Source organism: Schistocerca cancellata, unplaced genomic scaffold (genome assembly GCF_023864275.1).
Source record: "Schistocerca cancellata isolate TAMUIC-IGC-003103 unplaced genomic scaffold, iqSchCanc2.1 HiC_scaffold_732, whole genome shotgun sequence".
NCBI classification, from domain to species: domain Eukaryota; kingdom Metazoa; phylum Arthropoda; class Insecta; order Orthoptera; family Acrididae; genus Schistocerca; species Schistocerca cancellata.
This window is the reverse complement of record NW_026046743.1, coordinates 4,725,490-4,749,767: the sequence shown is the minus strand read 5'-3', so window position 1 is coordinate 4,749,767 and position 24,278 is coordinate 4,725,490. Positions and strand designations below refer to the sequence as shown.

The following is a 24,278-nucleotide window of genomic DNA, read 5'->3' as shown; positions in this document are numbered from 1 at the left end:
TTTTGCAGACGATACTAGTGTTATAATAAATTCCATAAGAAAAATCAAGTGAAGAGACTGTTGACGATATTTTGCAAAAAAAATAATTATTAAGTGTTTCTCTAAAAATGGATATTCCCTTAATTTTGAGAAACACACTCTATACAACAAATGCAGACGTACCAACAATTTATGTAACACATGAACAAGAGTCACGAAACAGCGAAGAATACTCCCAATTTTTGGAAGTACATGTTGATGAAAATTTGAACTGGAAAAAGGTTATTACTGAGCACCTCAAACAATTAAGTTAAGTTACTTTTGCTTTTCGTATAATTGCTAGTCCTGGAAGAAAACCAATCAGCCTCCAGACATTCCACCCTCCAGATATTTCCAGTGAATAAGGTATTATGGAATAATTTTCTGCGGTAATTTATCACTTACAAAGAAAGCACTGATTGCACAAAAGCGAGCAGTAGGAATAATATGTGATGTTCACCTGCAGTCATCACATAGGAACCTCTTCAAGAAGTTAGGCATTTTAACTGCACCACCGCAAGACATGTATTCGCTTACGAAATTCGTCATAAATAATTCTTCGCAGTTTGAGAAGAGTATTGATGTGCACATCCAAAACACTAGAGAGTAAAATGATCTTTATTACCCATTATTAAAGCTGGCAGTGGCTCAGAAGGAGTTCAATGTGTAGCTACAAAAATTTTTCATCATTTGCTCAGTATCACAAAATATCTGACAGGTAGCAAAGCAAGTTTTAAATCCACGCTAAAATCATTTTCCCTGGATAATTCCTTCTATTACAGGGACGAATTTTTATTTACAAACTGGTAGCCTGTAAAACAACCTTCTTTTTAAATATAGTTACATGATTGGGACTAAAAAATTAGATGTTCATTGTTGCCAATAATAATCACATATACATGTCTTGTAAAATGACGCGTTCTAAATCATCGTTCAAATCTTTCAAATGATATACGGAACATGCAACTAACTAACTCAACAAAATGGGGTCTTCAGAAACGCACAACGAACTGGAGACAAACCAAATACAAAGCGAAGATTAACCAGGAATATGAGGCAAGTTTCATCGTTTGTACGCCTCACCTAGGAGACCCTTTCAAGTTAACTGCATCATATGAAACGAATCTAAATAAATCGTATAAACTGAGTGTTAACATTATACACTGAAGCGCCAAAGAAACTGGTACAGCCATGCGTATTCAAATACGGAGATACGTAAACAGGCAGAATACGGCGCTGCGGTGGGTAATGCCTATGTAAGACAACAAGTGGCTGGCGCATTTGTTAGATCGGTTGCTGATGCTACAATGGCAGGTTATCAAGATTTAAGTGAGTTTGAACGTGGTGTTATATTCGGCACATGAGCGATAGTACGCAGCATCTCCGAGGTAACGATGAAGTGGGGACTTGACCATGTAACAAGTGTACCATGCGCGCATCTCGTGGTCGTGCGGTAGCGTTCTCGCTTCCCACGCCCGGGTTCGATTCCCGGCGGGGTCAGGGATTTTCTCTGCCTCGTGATGGCTGGGTGTTGTGTGCTGTCCTTAGGTTAGTTAGGTTTAAGTAGTTCTAAGTTCTAGGGGACTGATGACCATAGATGTTAAGTCCCATAGTGCTCAGAGTCATTTGAACCAAGTGTACCGTGAAAATCAGGAATCCGGCAAAATGTTGGCACCTAAGCCGAAATTACTTTCACCCTGCTCTCAACACAAGTTTCGACTGCATCAGAGAGCGTTCTCTATGGCGGGTTCCCCCTGAAAGACTACAAGAAGAATGTAGTAATCCACAAAACCAAAGAGGATGGATGCTGATAGGTTTATTACAGAACCATCGTTTAATAAGACATGGAATAACATATTAACATCAACAATCTGGAGAAAAATGGAACGACTGATATAAGTCGGCCTGGGGGAACATCAACTTGGTTCCTGCTGTCTTCCAGAAGACATGAAACACAGTCTACACAGTTAATACTTAATAATCTTCAAACCGTCTTTTTCACAGTGAATGAAGACTCTTCAAACAGCTTCAGTCGTCGTGTAGTCCTTTACTGGGAACATTAAATTCTTAAAAATATTTGTCAAACGTGCATTAGCTGGAAAATTGTGACTTTTTAAAAAAAAAAAAAATGTTCACATGATTAGTCCTCAAACAATCGGGAGACTACGATGTCCTATAGCTCAGCTGCAAATCGAAAATTTTGATCCGTTGTATGCTGTTGTCAGTGGCAAAACTAGCATTAAGCATCAGTACTATATCTTTCAAAATTTTTATAACAAAATGTTCCCCTTTCATAGAATCCTATTCCAAAAAACTGCGTTTTAACTGACAGTGGATCACCTCATGATGCACCTGTTTGTTGTGATCTTCAGTCCAGAGACTGGTTTGATGCAGCTCTCCATGCTACTCTATCCTGTGCAAGCTTCTTCATCTCCCAGTACCTACTGCACCTGTAATAGTGCGTAACCGGTAGCGATTCCAAGAAAGGGCTGCAAAACAACTAACGTGGCCTGAGGAGTCTTCATTCACTGTGAATCCCATCAAATCATAAGAACTTTTTTAGTAAAAAACGGTTTGAAGGTTTTGAAATAATAACACTTTACTCTTTTAGCTGCGGCTGCCCTCTTTACAAAATAATATGTAACAGCCTACATAGAAGACCGCCAAACTGCCTACGATCAGGCGCAACTTAGTTAAAGCTCCAAGACAGGGCGCGCACAAAGGGACTATGCTACACTTCCGCCCTACGTCACACAAGTAGTTCCAGCAAAAGTGGACATAGGCAAACACGCGGCTGCACCCAGCAGTGAGGGACTTGACAACATATGTTAGATGTCATGGGGGTTTCTGGCCCCGTGCTGTGGCGCTACCTGTAAGCGGTTACGGCCGGTATTACACTATCAAATTTCTTTGTCCATTATCTTTGTCAAAGAAATTCGATGGTGTAATAGGGAACTTTGTCAAATGTCGTCAAATTTTTGATCAAATCTAGGGCCTCGCTGTAGATTTGATCAAAGAAGTCACTTGTCTTCTGTTCACTGCAATGTGACATGTTACTACGTGGAGCGTTCTGTCATCTGCAGTGTTTTTATAAACATTGCCAGTAAATGCAATTGGTGAGTACCGACAACTACAACATTAATAGAAATGTATGAAGCTGATGAGGTGCTTAACAACTTGAGGCACCCGGAATACAAAAATAGATTAAGAAGATTGGAAACCTGACCTAACCTAACCTAACTCTCTCCTGTAGCAAGGAATCGGAGTGTTACAGTGAGCCTGTCTTCTGCAGACATAGCAGTTCTTAAGTGAGTATTGTGCTTTGTGATATGAGGATACGCTTCACTAAGCACATACAGAAATGTAAGCTCATCCATTCTTAAGCAACTGATGTACGACTTGACGTCCTCCACTGTAAGCTCACGTAACAAGTTTTGTTGAATGCTTTTATCGTGTTGTCGTAAAACCCACGACTTAACCCAGGTACGTTTCCTTTTTTTACCCTGCTTCTCTTCCGCATGTGCACACAGAGCAATAATTGTGGTACATGCAACTGCTGCGGTTAATAACAAGTTGTCGTTGTCAGCCATCTTGAACTTTGACAAAAAAATTGATGACAGTGTAATACCCCTTTTTAGCGCCACGTCAAAGATCTTTGTCAAATATATTTGACGAATATTTGATCACATCTTTGATCGAATCTTTGACAAAGAAATTTGATAGTGTATCACTGGCCTACTGTGAAGAGTAGTGGTAGGGGACAAGGGCGGACAGCCTGTTGTGGGCCTACGAATAGGAAAATACAGGCCGTACTTACAAACTGCCGGCTGCGGTCAGCTGGCGGAGCTACGGGAAGTGAAGTGTGCCGAGGTAGTGGTCTGGCCTCTGGCCACGTTCTCTGCACTGGGTTGTTGGGTTGCATTTGTACCAGAATCCGGTTTAGCACCCAGCACTATGTGAACTGTAATTATCTGCGATACTCTGAAGTAGTATTTACGAGTACAGCTGAACTCCCAGGAGGGGAAATCTCTTGTGAATGGGTAAACGGCATTCCAAGAAATGTTAAATACGAGTGATACTTTCCTGTTGTTACGTAAAGTTGCCTTCTTAATCTAGACTGTGTTTGAGTGTATTCCCTCTCCAGAATTCTGGATATCATGCTGGATGATTTGAGGTTTCGTTTCCGAACACATGTGGTTTGGTTTAAACAAGGAAATGTGTTCAGAGCTCGCAGGCGGCGTCGCCAGTTTAGCGGTGGCCGTTACTGACGTGCCTAACCAGACATTGGGGCTTGTGTTTACGAAGTTGTTACCACTGCGGGTGCTGGACGTTAATGTTGTGCTGTCAAACTGTGAGGAGTGTTATCTTGACAAACGGTTTACCCTAATACTTGCTGTATTAACATTCTGGACCACTGAGGTGGCCAAGGAGTGTGATGGGAAAATTTTATGTAGAATATTTTGAGAAGTATCTTGCAGTGGTTGGTTGGTTGATTTGGGGGAGGGGACCAAACAGCGAGGTGATCGGTCCCATCGGATTAGGGAAGGACGGGTAAGGAAGTCGGCCGTGCCCTTTCAAAGGAACCATCCCGGCATTTGCCTGGATCGATTTAGGGAAATCACGGGAAACCTAAATCAGGATGACCAGACGCGGGTTTGAACCGTCGTCCTTCGGACTGAGAGACCAATGTGCTAACCTCTGCGCCACCTCACTCGGTCTTGTAGTGGTTAGTAATTCCGTCTCATGAGTTATTTTATATCTTGGGTATTAGAATGTAAGCGGGGCATCTCGTGAAAGTAATGTAACGCAGTGTTGTTTTAAGTTATATTATCCATATGCTTGTAAAATGTTGAGTCTTGATCTGCATGAGTTACGTGTTGAGGCATATTCTCCTGCTTGTAATAATTATATAACCTGCCGCCTCGCCGCAGTGGATACAGCGGTTCCCGTGAGATCACCGAAGTTAAGCGCTGTCGGGCGTGGTCGGCACTTGGATGGGTAACCATTCAAGCCGCCATGCGCTGTTGCCATTTTTCGGGGTGCACTCAGCCTCGTGATGCCAACTGAGGAGCTACTCGACCGAACAGTAGCGACTTCGCTCAAGACAACCAGCATAACGACTGGGAGAGCGATGTGCAGCCCCCACGCCCGTCCTATCCGCATCCTCCACTGAGGATGACACGGCAGTCGGATGGTCCCGTTACGCCACTCGTGGCCTGACGACGGAGTTACTGAGTGGCCAGTATGAAACTTCAAAATGGTTCAAATGGCTCTGAGCACTATGGGACTTCACGTCTGAGGTCATCAGTCCCCTAGAACTTAGAACTACTTAAACCTAACTAACCTAAGGACGTCACACACATCCATGAGCGAGGCAGGATTCGAACCTGCGACAGTAGCGGTCGCGCGGTTCCAGACTGAAGCGCCTAGTAATTACGACTTATACCCTACGGAAGCAGCCTATATCTAGGTAGCAACCTGGGCTGCTCGTTGTATTATTATATTTATGTAGATTGATTTACTCGATACCTTCGTAAATAAGCTTTGTTTCTTAAATAATTTTTATTATCAAACTGTATGTATTTAATTAATATATTTTTTAACTTTCGTTCTGCACTTCAGTAACCCAGACCTCGTTCCACTACACACTGTGGTACGGCAATTAGCAACTAATTAGACAGTACCACAGTATAATACCTCAAGATAGTACCATAGGATAGTACCTAAGGACTTATCTACTATCGCTCCCAGGAAGAGCCAAACTGGTCATTATGCACTCAAAGGAAAAAAAAAAGCGCATCCCGAATGAATTATCCGGATGGGATGGAAATGAGCAAATGTGATGTACATGTACAAACGAAAAAATGATTACAGTTTCAGGAAAATTGGATCCTTTATTCAGGAGAAGGAGATTTACAAATTCAGCAAGTTTATGAGGCGCTGGTCCAGCTCTGGCCCCAAGCATTTATTCGGCTTGCCATCGACTGACAGAATCGTTGGATGTTTTGGATGTTCTGAAGGACATGGCACCGAATTCTGTCCAATTGGAGGGCCCTGCCCGTAATGTTCCAAAAGTTCTCAGATGGGGAGGGATCCGGTGACCCTGCTGGCCAGGATGCGGTTTCGCAAGCACGAAGATAAGCAGCAGAAACTCCTGCCGTGTGCGAGCGGGCATTATCTTGCTGAAAATGGAAGCGCAGGACGGCTTGCCACGAAGGGCAACAAAAAGGGGCCGCAGAATATCGTCGACGAACCGCCGTGCTGTGAGGGGGTCGCGAATGACAACCAAAGCGGTCCTGCTATGAAATAAATTGGCACCCCAGACCATCACACTTGGCTCTCGGGCCGTATGGTGAGTGACAGTGAGGTTGGAATTGTGGTGTCACCGCCAGACACCACACTTGCTAGGTGGTAGCTTTAAATCGGCCGCGGTCCATTAGTACATGTCGGACCCGCGTGTCGCCACTGTCAGTGATCGCAGACCGAGCGCCACCACACGGCAGGTCTAGAGAGACGTACTAGGAGTCGTCCCAGTTGTACGACGACTTTGCTAGCGACTACACTGACGAAGCCTTTCTCTATTTGCCGAGAGACAGTTAGAATAGCCTTCAGCTAAGTCCATGGCTACGACCTAGCAAGGCGCCATTAACCATATCTAGAGAGAGTCTCACTTGTATCATCAAGAATGCTGTATACAAATGATGGATTAAAGTTAAGTATTCCAGAAGCTACGTACTTTTCTTTATAGCATTCATTACGTATCCTGTTTCAGACTTAACGCAAGCCGGCGTGAGTTGACGCGTGCATTTCGGCCTCCTCTAACTACAAGGTGTTGGCACATCTGCCAACACATCAGGAATCCCAGTGCTGTCTGGGGCGTCTCCAGACATATCTGCGGTCTGGAATCTTACTGACTGAAGTAGAACTGTCTTAAGCGATAAGGCCCGCTTCGAACTGAGCCCCGATGGCCGGCGAAGACTTATCTGGAAATACCCCGAACAGCAGTGGAATACCAACCTGACTCTCGCCCGCCATACGGCCCGACAGCCAAGTGTGATGGTCTAGGGCAGGGGCAGGCAGGAATCCTGCACGTGTGCGGTGCACTTGCACGCGTGCAGTTAACAGGTATTCCGCGTGCACACAGGGGCAAGCTGGCCACCCGCTAAACTCCCATCCCCACCATACCTTCTGTCCGCTCCTTCCTCTGTAATGCGTTTTGTTTCCTAGCTTGCTTTATTGAGTGAATGAATAAGGTTAGTAGGAGTGCTTGAAAGGAATCATGGTTTGAAAGAGTACCTTTTACCTACGATACGTTTTATTTAATTATCGCAGGTGGAGTTTACAATACGTTTAATATCTGGAACAAAATTTCTACATACAGACAAACAAAAACAGTTACGTATTTTCATCACTGATGTTTGCTCTTAACCGAGACTTATTAATTCAGCAAATGCTTTTCCATCTCTCGCTATATTAAGCGCAGTCTTATAACTTGCACATACCGCTGGGCTATTATTTGTGTCTTCCTGAAAACTTGAAAACAGTGCTCCATAAAATGTTGAATCAGTTAGATGAGAGAGATGACGAGAGAAAGTCGCAGATCTCTCGTGACAAAAGCAACTACGACAAATTCAAATGGCTCTGAGCACTATGGGACTTAACTGCTGTGGTCATCAGTCCCCTAGAACTTAGAACTACTTAAACCTAACTAACCTAAGGACATCACACACATCCATGCCCGAGGCAGGATTCGAACCTGTGACCATAGCGGTCGCGCGGTTCCAGACTGTAGTGCCTAGAACCGCTCGGCCACTCCGGCCGGCCAACTACGACAGATTCATCTGGTATCGTCAGATCGCTCTTCTTAAGCTCAGTCAATTCCCCATCCGCTCAGAATCCGACAATAAATTGTACTCGTCCTTGTGAAATTTATTATAATGGACTTCAATACTAAACTTCCGTTGACCAGCGAAAATACTGCCACATATTAAACATTTCGAATTTTCACGTTTTTGCACAAAGAAAAAATGATTCTCCCATTACTTTTTTAAAAGATAGCAAATCTCCACTTCTCCGTTTCTTGAAATACAACGTTCACTACATAGTGCTCGCTTCGCATCAACGTCCGCAGCTTAGCCTGGCACTACACTGCCGCAACCTGCCGGCTGTCGCCACAGCCCCGGTCGACGCCTGCACGCGAGCAGCACACGTGCAGCGCTGTGCGCTCGTGAGCCGCGTGCAAAGTTTGCCCGACCCTGGTCTAGGGTGCCATTTTGTTTCATAGCAGGAGCACTTTGGTTGCCATCCGAGGCATCCTCACAACAAGCGGTACGTCGTCGATATTCTACGCCCCGTTTTGTTGCCCTTCGTGTCAAGCCACCCTGGGTCTACGTCGCAGCAAGATAATGCCCGACCCCCACAGGGCGAGTGTTCCCACTCCTTGTCTTCGCGCCTGCCAAACCCTATCTTCACCAGTAAGGTCGTCGGATCTCCTCCCAATTGAGGACTTTTGAAGCATTATGGGCAAAACCCTCCAGTCAGGTCGGGATTTTGACGCTCTAACGTGCCACTTGAGCAGAATTGGGCACGATATCCTTCAGGCAAACCTCCAACAACTCTGTCAGTCAGTGCCAAGGCGAATAACTGCTTGCGTAACGGCCAGACGTGCACCAAAGCGTTATTGAGTTGATCAATTTGTGAAGCACTTAGCCTTGAATAATCGTCCAATTTTTCTCAAAATACGGGGGTGCCATTGCAAGTGAACATTGATCTGTATTGCCAGTCTTCATACTCTAGTTAAGTAATGTAGAACTTTTATCAGTGAATCATTGTAAAGTGTTGCTCATCTGTGTCGCTACCTAGCTTTGCAATAGCTGTTGCCAAATCCTGTTTGTCTCTGTGACAGATCTGTAAGTTATATATACAGGGTTATTACAAATGATTGAAGCGATTTCACAGCTCTACAATAACTTTATTATTTGAGATATTTTCACAATGCTTTGCACACACATACAAAAACTCAAAAAGTTTTTTTAGGCATTCACAAATGTTCGATATGTGCCCATTTAGTGATTCGGCAGACATCAAGCCGATAATCAAGTTCCTCCCACACTCGGCGCAGCATGTCCCCATCAATAAGTTCGAAAGCATCGTTGATGCGAGCTCGCAGTTCTGGCACGTTTCTTGGTAGAGGAGGTTTGGTTTAAACACTGAATCTTTCACATAACCCCACAGAAAGAAATCACATGGGGTTAAGTCGGGAGAGCGTGGAGGCCATGACATGAATTGCTGATCATGATCTCCACCACGACCGATCCAATTACAATTTCCTGTTTAAGAAATGCCGAACATCATGATGGAAGTGCGGTGGAGCACCATCCTGTTGAAAGATGAAGTCGGCGCTGTCGGTCTCCAGTTATGGCATGAGCCGATTTTCCAGCATGTCCAGATACACGTGTCCTATAACGTTTTTTTCGCAGAAGAAAAAGGGGCCGTAAACTTTAAACCTTGAGATTGCACAAAACACGTTAACTTCTGGTGAATTGCGAATTTGCTGCACGAATGCCTGAGGATTCTCTACCGCCCAGATTCGCACATTGTGTCTGTTCACTTCACCATTAAGAAAAAATGTTGCTTCATCACTGAAAACAAGTTTCGCACTGAACGCATCCTCTTCCATGAGCTGTTGCAACCGCGCCGAAAATTCAAAGCGTTTGACTTTGTCATCGGGTGTCAGGGCTTGTAGCAATTGTAAACGGCAAGGCTTCTGCTTAAGCCTTTTCCGTAAGATTTTCCAAACCGTCGGCTGTGGTACGTTTAGCTCCCTGCTTGCTTTATTCGTCGACTTCCGCGGGCTACGCGTGAAACTTGCCCGCACGCGTTCAACCGTTTCTTCGCTCACTGCAGGCCGACCCGTTGATTTCCCCTTACAGAGACATCCAGAAGCTTTAAACTGCGCATACCATCGCCGAATGGAGTTAGCAGTTGGTGGATCTTTGTTGAACTTCGTCCTGAAGTGTCGTTGCACTGTTATGACTGACTGATGTGAGTGCATTTCAAGCACGACATACGCTTTCTCGGCTCCTGTCGCCATTTTGTCTCACTGCGCTCTCGAGCGTTCTGGCGGCAGAAACCTGAAGTGCGGTTTCAGCCGGACAAAACTTTATGAGTTTTTCTACGTATCTGCAGTGTGTCGTGACCATATGTCAATCAATGGAGCTACGGTGAATTTATGAAATCGCTTCAATCATTTGTAATAGCCCTGTAGTTGCCGCGTGGGAATAAGGCAACTTAATAGCAGCAACTACTTGGTGGTAGTCGGGTCTCTTCCTGCAACAGTTATATGTCGATCCAAAACATATCTGATGACTATAACAGTTCCAGGAAAATGTAGGAATAAGCAAGGCTTGAACCTACAGCATACATTAGAAATATTTTTCACCTGACTCCATAACCACGTACATGTGTCAGCTTCTTGGTTTATTGTCAGTACAATTATACAATTTCGATTTCATGCTATTTTGAAATACGCTAGATGCAAATTATAAATGCGGAATCATTCCTAAGGAGAAATATAGCCATGCTGCCCTCTTGCAACATATTGTACGTAGATCCATATCATGACTCTGGTACTTTCGAGCTCGAAACAGTTTACATAGTTAAACCTATCAAGAAGTACCATTACTTACTGAAACACTTCGCGAGGTTAATGTGCCACATGTTTCTTAAGTGACACGTACTCAACTCGATTGTGACTCGTTGCTGCCACGATATCAAACGATCGACGTACCACAAACGTCAACTACACGATATTTGTTACAACACAACGGAAAGATACAAACAGAAAAACTGCAAACGCCCTAAACATATCAAATCGCATTGTTTGGTAGACGAGAGGTCGTTATTACCAAATTCCTCAGCAAACAACTCCGATCTTCACCTGAAAGTTTGTCGATAGAGAATGGGGGCAGCCCCTTTTTTTTCCTTAAGACAGACACACAAATTTCGCTAGAACCGGCCTCTTTGACTGCGTAAAACAGAGGCCGTGATTTAACAGTCCAGTTTTGGGCTGGAGTGTTGATTCATAATGCTCCGCTGCAAGCTGCCTGTTTCTTACTTGGAAGACTGCAGCGTACATTCGGTGACTGTAAACGAAATGATAGAGGAATGTGCGGTAAATCACTGGAACAAGGCAGAATACCATACTACTACTACTACTACTACTACTAAAAACAAGGGTTGTTCTATTGACATGTTCGAAATGATAACGTTTACCGTGAATATGACACTTAAAATACAAGGAGTGAACGGTTGTCTACACTTGCACAGGAAGCTGACTATGATTATGAGTCAAAAACACGAAAGGGAGACTTAGCCGAGAACGGAGTCAGACACAGTTTTAGCGCATCCGCACTGTTATTCAATCTGTACATTGAGCAAGCAATGCTGGAAAGCCGGCCGGTGTGGCCGTGCGGTTAAAGGCGCTTCAGTCTGGAACCGCGTGACCGCTACGGTCGCAGGTTCGAATCCTGCCTCGGGCATGGATGTGTGTGATGTGCTTAGGTTAGTTAGGTTTAAGTAGTTCTAAGTTCTATGGGACTGATGACCACAGATGTTGAGTCCCATAGGGCTCAGAGCCATTTGAACCATTTTGAATGCTGGAAACCAAGCGGAAACTGGAACATGAACTGAAGTACAGGAAGGAGAAATAGGGAAACGAAGATTTCCCCATGAACTGTTAATTCCGGCAGTGGTGGTCGTTGACTAGGAAAGTTGGCTGAAGAAAAAGGGTACTGTTTCGAAAAAAGGTTACAATGTGGACACGGATAAACGTAAAACATGAGTAATGTAATGTTGTCGGGTTAAGTGATGCTGCGGAAACCAGATGAGAAAACGATGCGATGAAAGTAGTTGAATAGTTTCTTTTTTATTTTGGCAACAAAATAGTATACGACAGAGGAAGTAAAAAGATAAGAAACCATTCCTGAAGAAAAAAAGAAAAAGAAATGTGTTACCAATGAGAATAATAGACAAGTGTAATGTGCTGCGAATACACAGAAAGATAGATCCTTTATCATTTAGCTACAAAATAGCAGGTCAGCAACTGGAAGCAGTCAATTCCATAAATTATCTGGGAGTACGCATTAGGAGTGATTTAAAATGGAATGATCATATAATGATGATCGTCGGTGAAGCAGGTGCCAGACTGAGATTCATTGGAAGAATCCTAAGGAAATGCAATCCGAAAACAAAGGAAGTAGGTTACAGTACGCTTGTTCGCCCACTGCTTGAATACTGCTCAGCAGTGTGGGATCCGTACCAGATAGGGTTGATAAAAGATATAGAGAAGATCCAACGGAGAGCAGCGCGCTTCGTTACAGGATCGTTTAGTAATCGCGAAAGCGTTACGGAGATGATAGATAAACTCCAGTGGAAGACTCTGCAGGAGAGACGCTCAGTAGCTCGGTACGGGCTTTTGTCAAAGTTTCGAGAACATACCTTCACCGAAGAGTCAAGCAGTATATTGCTCCCTCCTACGTATATCTCGCGAAGAGACCATGAGGATAAAATCAGAGAGATTAGAGCCCACACAGAGGCATACCGACAATCCTTCTTTCCACGAACAATACGAGACTGGAATAGAAGGGAGAACCGATAGAGGTACTCAAAGTACCCTCCGCCACACACCGTCAGGTGGCTTGCGGAGTATGGATGTAGATGTAGATGTAGAACTTTAAGTTTTAGAAACTCTTTCGTGAAAATATTGGTATGGTAAGTGAACGTGTACCACAAAGATTACACACAAGGAGAGAACAGAACCTTTCGGAATGTCAAAGAGAAATGCTGAAGATTAGATGAATGTTCCATATTTCTAGATTTCCAGAAGGCTTTTGTCAGCGTTCCTCACAAGCAGCTTCTAATCAAGTTGCTTTTCTAAGGAGTATTGTCTCAGTCGTGCGATTGGATTCGTGACGTCCTGTCAGGAAGGCCACATTTCGTAGTAGCTGACAAAGTCATAGAGTAAAACTGAAGTGATACCTGGCGTTCGGCAACGAGGTATTATAGCCTTCCTAGACTGTTTGCAGATGATGCTGTCATTTACCGTTTTATGAATCACCAGAAAATCAAAACCATTTGTAAAAGGATTTGATTAAAATGGCTGTTGACTCTAACAATAAAAAGTGTAAGGTCATACGTTAAATTTTGGTTACACGATAAATCACACAAATATAAGGGCTGTAATGTTCTGCTAAATACCTAGTTTACTAACAACATAACTGGAAACTATCGTATAGGTAATGTTGTGAGGAAGGAGAACAAAAGACTGCGTTTTATTGGCAGAACATTTACAAGACGGCAACAGATCTACTATAGAGTCTGCCTACTTAACGCTTGTCCATCATCAGGAGTATTGCTGCTTGGTATGACACGCGTAAAGCTGAAATACTAAACACCTTTTTCCAAAGCTGTTTCACAGAGGAAGACCGCACTCTCCTTCTCTACATCCTAGCACACACGAAAAAATAGCTGACATCGAAATAAGTGTCCAAGGAATAGAAAAGCAACTGGAATCACTCAACAGAGGAAAGTCCACTGGACCTGACGGGATACCAATTCGATTCCACACAGAGTACGCGAAAGAACTTGCCCCCCTTCTAACAGCCGTGTACCGCAAGTCTCTAGAGGAACGGAAGGTTCCAAATGATTGGAAAAGAGCGCAGGTAGTCCCAGTCTTCAAGAAGGGTCGTCGAGTAGATGCGCAAAACTATAGACCTATATCTATTCGATCTGTTGTAGAATTTTAGAACATGTTTTTTGCTCGACTATCATGTCGTTTTTGGAAACTCAGAATCTACTATGTAGGAATCAACATGGATTCCGGAAACAGCGATCGTGTGAGACTCAACTCGCTTTATTTGTTCATGAGACCCAGAAAATATTAGATACAGGCTCCCAGGTAGATGCATTTTCTTTGACTTCCGGAAGGCGTTCGATATAGTTCCGCACTGTCGCCTTATAAACAAAGTAAGAGCCTACGGAATATCAGACCAGCTGTGTGGCCGGATTGAAGAGTTTTTAGCAAACAGAACACAACATGTTGTTCTCAATGGAGAGACGTTTACAGACGTTAAAGTAACCTCAGGCGTGCCATAGGGGAGTGTTATGGGACCATTGCTTTTCACAATATATATAAATGACCTAGTAGATAGTGTCGGAAGTTCCATGCGGCTTTTCGCGGATGATGCTGTAGTATACAGAGAAGTTGCAGCATTAGAAAATTGTAGCGAAATGCAGGAAGATCTGTAGCGGATAGGCACTTGGTGCAGGGAGTTGCAACTGGCCCTAAACATAGACAAATGTAAGGTATTGCGAATGCACAGAAAGAAGGATCCTTTATTGTATGGTTATATGATAGCGGGACAAACGCTGGTAGCAGTTATTTCTGTAAAATATCTGAGATTTGAAGTGGAATGATCATATAAAATTAATTGTTGGTAAGGTGGGTGCCAGGTTGAGATTCGTTGGGAGAGTCCTTAGAAAATGTATTTCATCAACAAAGGAGGTGGCTTCCAAACACTCGTTCGGCCTATACTTGAGTATTGCTCATCAGTGTGGGATCCGTACCAGTCGGGTTGACAGAGGAGATAGAGAAGATCCAAAGAAGAGCGGTGCGTTTCGTCACAGGGTTATTCGGTAAGCGTGATAGCGTTACGGAGATGTTTAGCAAACTCAAGTGGCAGACTCTGCAAGAGAGGCGCTCTGCATCGCGGTGTAGCTTGCTGTCCAGGTTTCGAGAGGGTGCGTTTCTGGATGAGGTATCGAATATATTGCTTCCCCTACTTATACCTCCCGAGGAGGTCACTAATGTAAAATTAGAGAGATTCGAGCGCGCACGGAGGCTTTCCGGCAGTCGTTCTTCCCGCGAACCATACGCGACTGGAACAGGAAAGGGAGGTAATGACAGTGGCACGTAAAGAGCCCTCCGCCACACACCGCTGGGCAGCTTGAGGAGTATAAATGTAGATGTAGATGTAGGTATGAGCTCCTTAACGGATAGCACTGACGGGGGACATCGAAAAACTTAAAAGAAAGGCAACTCGTTTTGTATTGTCGGGAAATAAGGGAGAGAGTGTCACGGGTATCGTAAGCGAATTGGGGTGGCAGAAATTAAAATAAAGGAGTTTCTCTTTGCAGCAAGATCTTTTCACGAAATTTCAATCAGCAACTTTTCTCCCCCGAATGTGAAAATATTTGTTTGGCGTCTACGTACATAGGGAGAAACTGTCATCGTAATAAAATATGAGAAATCAGGAATTGCACGGAAAGATTAAGTGTTCCATTTTTCCGCGTGCTCTTCCAGAGTGAAACGACAGACAAATGGTCTGACGGTGGTTCGATGAACCCCCATCCACGCACTTAAATGTGAATTGCAGAGTAGTCATGTATATATGGATCTAGAGTATCTAATGAATACGTTCTGAACCGGATCTGGAGAAAGAGACATAAGGCATAATTTGACTAAAAGGTAGGACACGTTGAGTAGGCAGATCCAGAGACATTAAGGAATAGTCACGTTGGTAATGGTTGGAGGTATGAAGGGTGAAGGCTGCGGAGGGAGACGAAGGATTTCCTGCACTAGGCGTGTTCAGAGAAATCTTAACTCCCACGGGAAAGGGTAAGTGTTCGATTTTCCCTCATGCTCTTCTAGAGTGGAACGATGGAAAAAAAGTCTGACGGTGATTCAATGAACCCCCATCCACGCGCTAAAACGTGAATTGCAGAGTAGTAACGCAGATGTGAATCTCGGGTAGCTAATGAGCAGGTTCTGAACCGAATCGGAGAAAATATAAATTTATGTCAGAAATTGACTGTGAGGAGGGAAGCGCTGACTAGATATTAGGGAATTACGAATTTGATTAGACATTAAGGAATAGTCACTCTCGTAATAGACCGCAGCCCTGGCCTCTGTTAGTTCGCTATATGTATCGTTCGAGACGGATCCTGGAACATTCGTGAGCATTTGCTTCTTAATGGATGCCAGCCCCAGCCTATGCTACTATACTGTTTAAATACTAAACTGATCAACTGACGAGTCAACTTGTAATTGAAAATTTATTAAATATAGCAAGTTGGCACATTTCGCCTGCGAGAGAAATGCGTTTACTCTGTGACACACAGTTTCTCCGGTGTGAGCGGACCACTTAGGTGAAAAATTAGCGATCAATGGGTACTCTTGTTACAAGAGACGCTAGCCTGTATATGTGTATGATACTGCTGCTAATAACTATCTTTGGCTGGACCCCATTTGCAAAACAGATTGGAACTGAATTATTTGACGAGTATAGAAAGATATAAAGAAGACATTGGTGTTAATTTTCGGAAGAATATACTGATATGTTAAACGATAATTCTAAGAGTCTAAAATATTTCCAGAGGTTTGTTGGAAAGTGAATGTGTGCTAAGCTTCTATACAAGAACCTTCGAACATTTGGTCGGTGACATTTGCTGGTGAATCTGCAAGCACGGTCACGGAAATTCGTGAAGGGTTTTCCTGCAATTAAGAGAAATCTGCTTTACGACTGTGCATCATATTATGCAATGCGCACTAAATAGCACCGTATCCGAGGATTCTATATAAGTCCCTATTTATGAACAGGAAATTCACAGGCGACTGGAGATATTCGGCGGCTGCTTCTACACTACGTTATCGACGAGTTTCCAAAACTGCAGTTGTACTATAATTGGCAAGTCATAATGTTATTTCAGTACAGTACATCACGCCGTTTTGGCGAAGACATCGCGATTAATGCTTGCGTTTTTCGAGGCTTTGACGATATAATACAGATACATTAGGGCATGCTACATTAGTTTAGTCCTTGGATAATAAACGAGAAAAATTTCGTGTAGTTACGTGATTAATTTTTGTCAGTGCAGAAGTAGTAGCCACAAGACGTTACAATTAAACATCCTTAGTAATCCATAGTTCAATTACTTCAGTCGATTGTTAAGTGTATCTTCAATGTATCACATACATTACATACAAACACACTCCTATACAAGCTAGGGCGACAGTTTAACGCACACGATAGAACGCATCATAACAACAAGTATAACCGTGAAATAGACTACTTTAAGCAATGACACTGTTCAAGTAACGTTATCAGGCCGCAGACACGGTAGCTGGCCACGCTTACCCGACGCTGCAGCGGCGAGCAGCAGTAGCAGCACCGTTGCCATGGCAGCGGGCGCGCGGTCTGCGCGCTGCCGTCTGCAGACACTTTGCACACGACACGCAACACGTCGCCCCCGACCGCTCGCACGCGCAGCCGGAGCGGTACTGACTGCCTGTCAGGCGCGACGCCCTCTCCCCACCACGCCCCCCCCCCCACCCTTCGCTGCCGGCCGCACTCCATTGGCTACTGACTCTCAGCCAGACTTTACACGCGTTCTGACAACACTCCACCACACGTGCTCGCCACAGGCAACTGCTTCGTTTAAGAACGTTTTACGCGAGCGATTTCCCGGTCAAAATCAACCACTCGTGGTGCATGCAGACCACGTGCCTGCGTGAAAATCAGCGGCCGAACACAACGCAAGGGGGTAAGTGATGTCAATGATCAACAAATTTTGCAATCCTGAGTAAGCTGAAGACAGTGAATGCACAGAAACAGCAGATAGTGGCGTCGCCAGCTAATCATATACCACCGAGCTCCTTCCACATCTATATCTACATACATACTACAGTCAGAGTCAGGAACGATGGCGGTCAAGTTTAGGCTTGTTCTGCGCACCTGCGTCAAGCATTCTTCGACAGCCAATGAGCGTTCAGTAGTGCCTGGGCGCACTGCTGCAGGGTGCGATTTGTGCTTTTGCCAGTGGGGGGGGATGTCTTAGGGGGGTTAGTAGAATTATATATGTTACTAGCTTGGACCATGGCGTTACACATGGTTAAACAGCTATTTATAAATAGATGTTAATGCCGAATCTCACTATTGACGCGTATGCACTATCAGAAAAGCCATCCCTTGTTATATCTTTAAAAGTACATTATTGGTAAAGCTTATTTACAAAACCATCTACATACGGGTACAGATATACGAGGGGAATTAAAAAAGTAGAGGCACATTTGTGAAAAGTTGTACTTATTCTGATGACAGAAAACTGAAACATATTGATAGTATTAATACTAAGACTTATTAAAAACTTTCAGTGTTCGGCTCCACAAATAAAATTATATGTAAAGTTTTACTCCAGTGCATGGGAAATAAACATCCCAGGCTGGGATGCATAAAATAAAACCAGAGGAGGGGATGGTCTGATGCAGAGGGGGGGAAATCCCCCCCATCCCCCCCTGCAAATCGCACACTGCACTGCTGTGAATGTTACAGCAAATGAAAGCATGATCGTAGCGAGCTATTTAGTGAATTTATATTATACACACGTCAAAAAATGTTTTGCATCACCTCGGTTCAGAGAGTTCCGGAACCTGTACAGAAAATTGGAATAGAGATCAACATTAACATAATTTCCGCTCTTTTTATTGCGCATGGAAACCCCACATTGCATGTTGTACCACCATACAGCGAGACCTACACAGGTGGTGGTCCAGATTGCTGTACACACCGGTACATCTAATACCCAGTAGCACGTCCTCTTGCATTAAGTGCATGCCTGTGTTCGTCGTGGCATACTATTCACAATTTCATCAAGGCACTGTTGGTCCAGATTGTCCCACTCCTCAACGGCGATTCGGCGTAAATCCCTGAGAGTGGTTGGTGGGTCACGTCGTTCATAAACAGCCCTTTTCAATCTATCACAGGCGTATTCGATAGGGTTCATGTCTGGAGAACATGCTGGCCTCTCTAGTCGAGCGATGTCGTTATCCTGAAGGAAGTCATTCACAAGATGTGCACGATGGCGGCGCGAATTGTCGTCCATGAAGACGAATGCCTCGTCAATATGCTGTCGATATGGTTGCACTATCGGTCGGATGATGACATTCACGTATCGTACAGCCGTTACAGCGCCTTCCATGACCACCAGCGGCGTACGTCGGCCTCACATAATGCCACCCCAAAACAGCAGGGAACCTCCACCTTGCTGCACTAGCTGGACAGTGTGTCTAAGGCGTTCAGCCTGACCGGGTTGCCCCCAAACACGTCTCCGACGATTGTCTGGTTGAAGGCATATGTGACACTCATCGGTGAAGAGAACGTGATGCCAATCCTGAGCGGCCCATTCGGAATGTTGCTGGGCCCATTTGTACCGCGCTGCATGGTGTCGCGGTTGCAAAGATGGATCTCGCCATGCACGTCGGGAGTGAAGTTGGGCATCATGCAGTCTATAGCGCACAGTTTGAGTCCCAACACGACGTCCTGTGGTTGCACGAAAAGCATTATTCAACATGGTGGCATTGCTGCCAGGGTTCCTCCGAGCCATAATCAGTAGGTAGCGGTCATCCTGGGCGGTGTGAGCGAGGCATGTCATCGACATTTCCTGTCTCTCTGTATCTCCTCCATGTCCGGAAAACATCGCTATGGTTCACTCCGAGACGCCTGGACATTTCCCTTGTCGAGAGCCCTTCCTGGCACAAAGTAACAATGCGGAAGCGATCGAACCGCCGTATTTACCATCTACGCATGGTTGAACTACAGACAACAAGAGTCGTGTACCTCCTTCCTGGTGGAATGACTGGAACTGATCGTCTGTCGGTCCCCCTCCGTCTAATAGGCGCTGCTCATGTATGGTTGTTTACATCTTTGGTCGTGCTTAGTGACATCTCTGAACAGTCAAAGGGACTGTGTTTGTGATACAATATCCACAGTCAATGTCTATCTTCAGGAGTTCTGGAAACCGGGGAGACGGAAAACTTTTTGATGTGTGTATTTGTTGTGATTTTCAGCGCTTATGGTAGTGGTAAGCGACAGATTCTACTCAAACAAGTGAGGGCATGATTTACAGAATACAAGCTTTCTCCAAGCGCAAGGCATGTGCAGGCGCATAACACGACTGTCGCTTGGAACCGGCAACAATGCAGTCCCTGTCTGTGGCTCGACCTGCGCGAATGGCCATATTTCGTGAATCGGACTATAGAGATGAAACGGATACCTGTTTGACCGGATACCGCATGTCCGGCCACCCTATATGCCAGATAGGATATTCGGCTGCCGAACATTCGATCGAACATTGCCACGGAGCAAGTAGGCTGTATTTAGAGTGATACTGACAATGGACTGCGCACAAAACCGCTACAAGCTGCTCGCTAACATGAGGCGACAGCTTGGTCGCAGTGGATCCGTTCTCATCCCTCACCTTTTGGCAGTATCAAGGAGATTACGTTGGATTAAAATCTTTTGTCTAAAGGTTGTTAGCATCTATTTTAACCTCCTCGAGTGGAGCGAATTCCATGCTTTAAAGCGAGTGCTGCATTACAACTTTTGCTATTACAAAGACACAGAATGCAAGTGAATGAGCTATATCCGTCTCGGCGAGAACACAGCGAATACTGTATACTCTTTCCTCAGTTACTGCAATAACTAGACAGGTTTTACGAATACATGATATGAAGAGTGGAATTCTTTTCCTATGGTATAGATCCCTGCACTTTATACTCAACACGGTAGCCAAACTAGTAACCTCGTCAGAAATGGTATCAGTAAATTACACCATTAAGCAAAGAGTAACGTTCGTAACTTGAATAACAATACTCTCTGTACTGTCTGAAATGACGACATGTATTTACCGACGTAAAAGACGAAGTTATCTCTTTCATATAATGACATTTAAAGATGAACCAGAATCCTTACAAAGATTCAAACTACGTGATAAAAAATACCAACTGATAGCAAAAAGGAACGATAGTATAGTATCTGATGTACCACTACTTCCAAACAAACTTTAAAGCCATGAAAACACCACTCTACTGGCATAAAAACACATGTAATAATAATAATTCTCAGACAGCTAATGCCCTCCTACAATCCAAAAAAGTTCGCTACAGTAACTTTAAGCATATTATACGCTATACTTCGTGAACTAATTACTTTTTTGAGGTTCTAATTTACGCCTAAAATTTCTGAAAAAGAATTTGCCTGGTTGTGGGTTCCTATTAAGCTGCGGTTTCAGTTCGTAGATTCCGAGCTATATCCTGATTATGATATTTTTTATCCCCAGGATGCCAGAAACCCCTTTTTTCTTGGACTGAACTGTCAATTTCCCACAGTCAATATTTCTTGTGTGAGAATATCAGCCGATTCGGCAACAACGTGGAAACATACACCTTACATCATATGCAGAAGCGCCGGATAACTTCGGTTAGTTTATTTTATTGCACTCTTGCTTGTATGTTGTTCATACGATACTGATTTTCTTCCTTCGACCACAGATACTAGTAGACTGGCCTTGCTGTGCAGAAGCTATGGGGCTAGTGTGGCTCCAACGTAAACCACGTGACTGTTGGCAAAACGTGGCGGGATTTCAAATCAGCGGTCTGCCATCCTATGTTTGTATCGGATTTTCCCCACATTTCTCAATTGACTGCCAAACGCTTCCAACAAAAACTACTTTTTTATTTGTGAAAAATTATGCCAGAACTACATTTGACCTGTATTTGTTCAAAGTACTATTTATAAAATCTAACAAATACATCGAACGCCACTCTGGTGGGCAGCGGGACGAAATTACTATAAACTATCAATTATAGTAAAATGTCGTTAAAATTCTTTTAAACAGTAAGAGTGGGCTCGTGTCAAAACTTTAAACATTGTATTCGCCACGTTTCGAGCTTTAGTGACTTATAAAAGAAAATGGGCCATGGGAATTATGTCAACTATAGGTGTCAAATTTGTTTACTTTAGGAGCAGGTCAATTTTAGAGTATCAATTTTAGGTGCACTTCAAAGGTTCAGTTCCCACTATTTTTACTAAAGTTTAAACTATCAGTTTCAAAAAAATATTTTAGATGAAAGATGAGACTTTGCAGTTTCAGAAAATAATTTTGGAGCCTAGGTTTAAAAATGACAGACACTGTAAATACAAATTATAGATTTACAATGTAAATAATAACTAACCTATCAAAACACTTCTCCGCGAAGTGCTTCGACCAAAGGCGCGTATGTGCAGTCGGCTTAAAGTTTTTCCGTTTCAGGGCCTGTATCCAAAGCTGCCTTCGGTTTTCATCCTTACGGAACCTATGAGTAGGAACGAGAAACGATTATACTTACTTCTGAAACCGAATTATCACAGATACTTTCCAAAATGTAATATGAGTCTGACTTTACAGGCATCACTTTCAACACTTTAATTTACGTGATACTCTATTTCAAGTGTAAAAAACATATAAAAGTCACTTCAGCAGATTTCAATAAACGCATCTGCACTATCTTAGACACAATTACACGTGAAATGTAATGCCATTTCCCCGACAAACCGCTGAGTACAACCATAAGCGCTACACGAAACAACCATGTTTTGCCAACATTCACGTGACTTCAGCCCAGAGATGTTGGAGCCACGAAAATGACGTCAGGGCCAGTCTATTATATTTATGGTCTAAGTTTTCTTCATAATCTCTTCCTACGTAATATGTGGATGGGAAAGATGCGACGTCTCTACAATTTGATAGCTGTCAGTGCTATTTTGCTTTTATTCTTGATCATAATTCCATAGCTGTGGAAACTGACGATACAGGGAGATAAAGAATAATAAATCGCTTTTTCACTAAACATATGCAGCGGAACATCAACACAAACACTGTCCGCCATCTTGTAAAAATTTTCATCAGTCAAAATTTCTCCCAAACTCGTAAAGCACGCTTTACATTTGACATAGTCTTCGAACAGTGACGTACACATGAAATATTTAGGCAAACATAGTAAAGTTTGGCAAATTGTTTCATTGTGTACGGGGTCCTTATCTCGCTGTTGCCTGACTTTTGCTAAGCGAAACCAGTTTCAGTGAAAAAAATTTCTGGCGGTAGGGTTGACATACAAAATATATTATGTAACAGGCTGGCTGAACACTGGAATTTTAATTTAATTTTGATTTCTTCAATATTTTAAGTTTGTTGCCCTACGGAAACAAGCCTAAAATATTGATTAATTATTATTCGTTCAGTTACAGAGACACGGAAAATAATGTATGCTATCATTAAGCATCATTTTACATGCCTTGAAAATCTAACTAGACGTGACCTAAGTGGCAGAAGAAATTCACACTTTCAGCTGTTTTCGCATGTGTTTAGGTACACTCGTCCTTCAGCAAAGATGATCGACTTTGAACTGTTTCTCCGACTCAATAATACTAAACACAGTCTAGCTGGACGCAGCCATACTGTGTGTTACCAGACGGCAACAACATTCATATACGAGTGGTTGCCTTGACGTTATACGCAAATTTACGGTTCGCTGCGGAATGACAATGCCATGCGATAGAGGGTTAAGACCGTGTTCACAGTGGCACCGACGACAGGTTGGCAGACATGTCTCCTGAGGTCCCGATGACATCGGCCGACAGCTTGGTCACAAAGCTTTCGATCTCCTTTGTAGGTTATTGACGGTATCAAGGGAGATAGATTACGTTAGGTTAGAATCTTTTGTATCAACTTCCTCGGGCGGGATGGAAGCCACGACAATCAATGCTTGTGGGCGAATGCTGCATTGCGAATTTTGCTATTAAAAAGATATTGACTGCATGTCAGTGAGCTTTAACTGTCTCGAAAAGAACACGGCACGTACTATACATTCTTTCCTCAGTTGCTGGAATAACCAGACAAGTTTTACGAATATACGAGACTGAAAGAGGCCAAGCCATTCGGTTGGTCTCCTTATACGTAATATGATGATAAATATCAACTAGAGAGTAGTGAGGAGGCAGGATCTAGAAAAAAAAAAGGCTGCTGTTACTGTGTGAGGCCGACCGCTGTGGCCGAGCGGTTCTAGGCGCTTCAGTCTGGAACCGCGCGACAGCTACGGTCGCAGGTTCGAATCCTGACTCGGGCATTGATGTGTGTGATGTCCTTAGGTTAGTTGGGTTTAAGGGGCTCCGGAACGCCCTATACTTGCAATGTTAAAATAACGCTTATAAATTACATCTTTCCTCACAAAGTATTTGAGGCAGGAAGTTGAACTTTTTACAGATTATTTATTGGAATACGGGCTACAACTTAACACAGGGATCTTACAAAATTTTAGTTCAGTTATTAAAGATGATTTTTTTCAATTGTAATGAAAATTCACAACATTTTTTTGCAATTTTTTATTT

General features: G+C 43.5%; 1 protein-coding gene across 1 annotated transcript in view; it reads right to left on the bottom strand.

The window, feature by feature from the left end:
- The window catches only part of LOC126141640 (uncharacterized), a 448,638-nt gene extending 431,382 nt beyond the window's left edge, over positions 1–17,256 (bottom strand). Inside the window, exon 1 of the mRNA XM_049915277.1 lies at positions 17,214–17,256. Within this exon, the coding sequence (XP_049771234.1) occupies positions 17,214–17,256 (43 nt within the window). The remainder of the gene's footprint in view (positions 1–17,213) is intronic.
- Between the last annotated feature and the right edge of the window lie 7,022 nt (positions 17,257–24,278).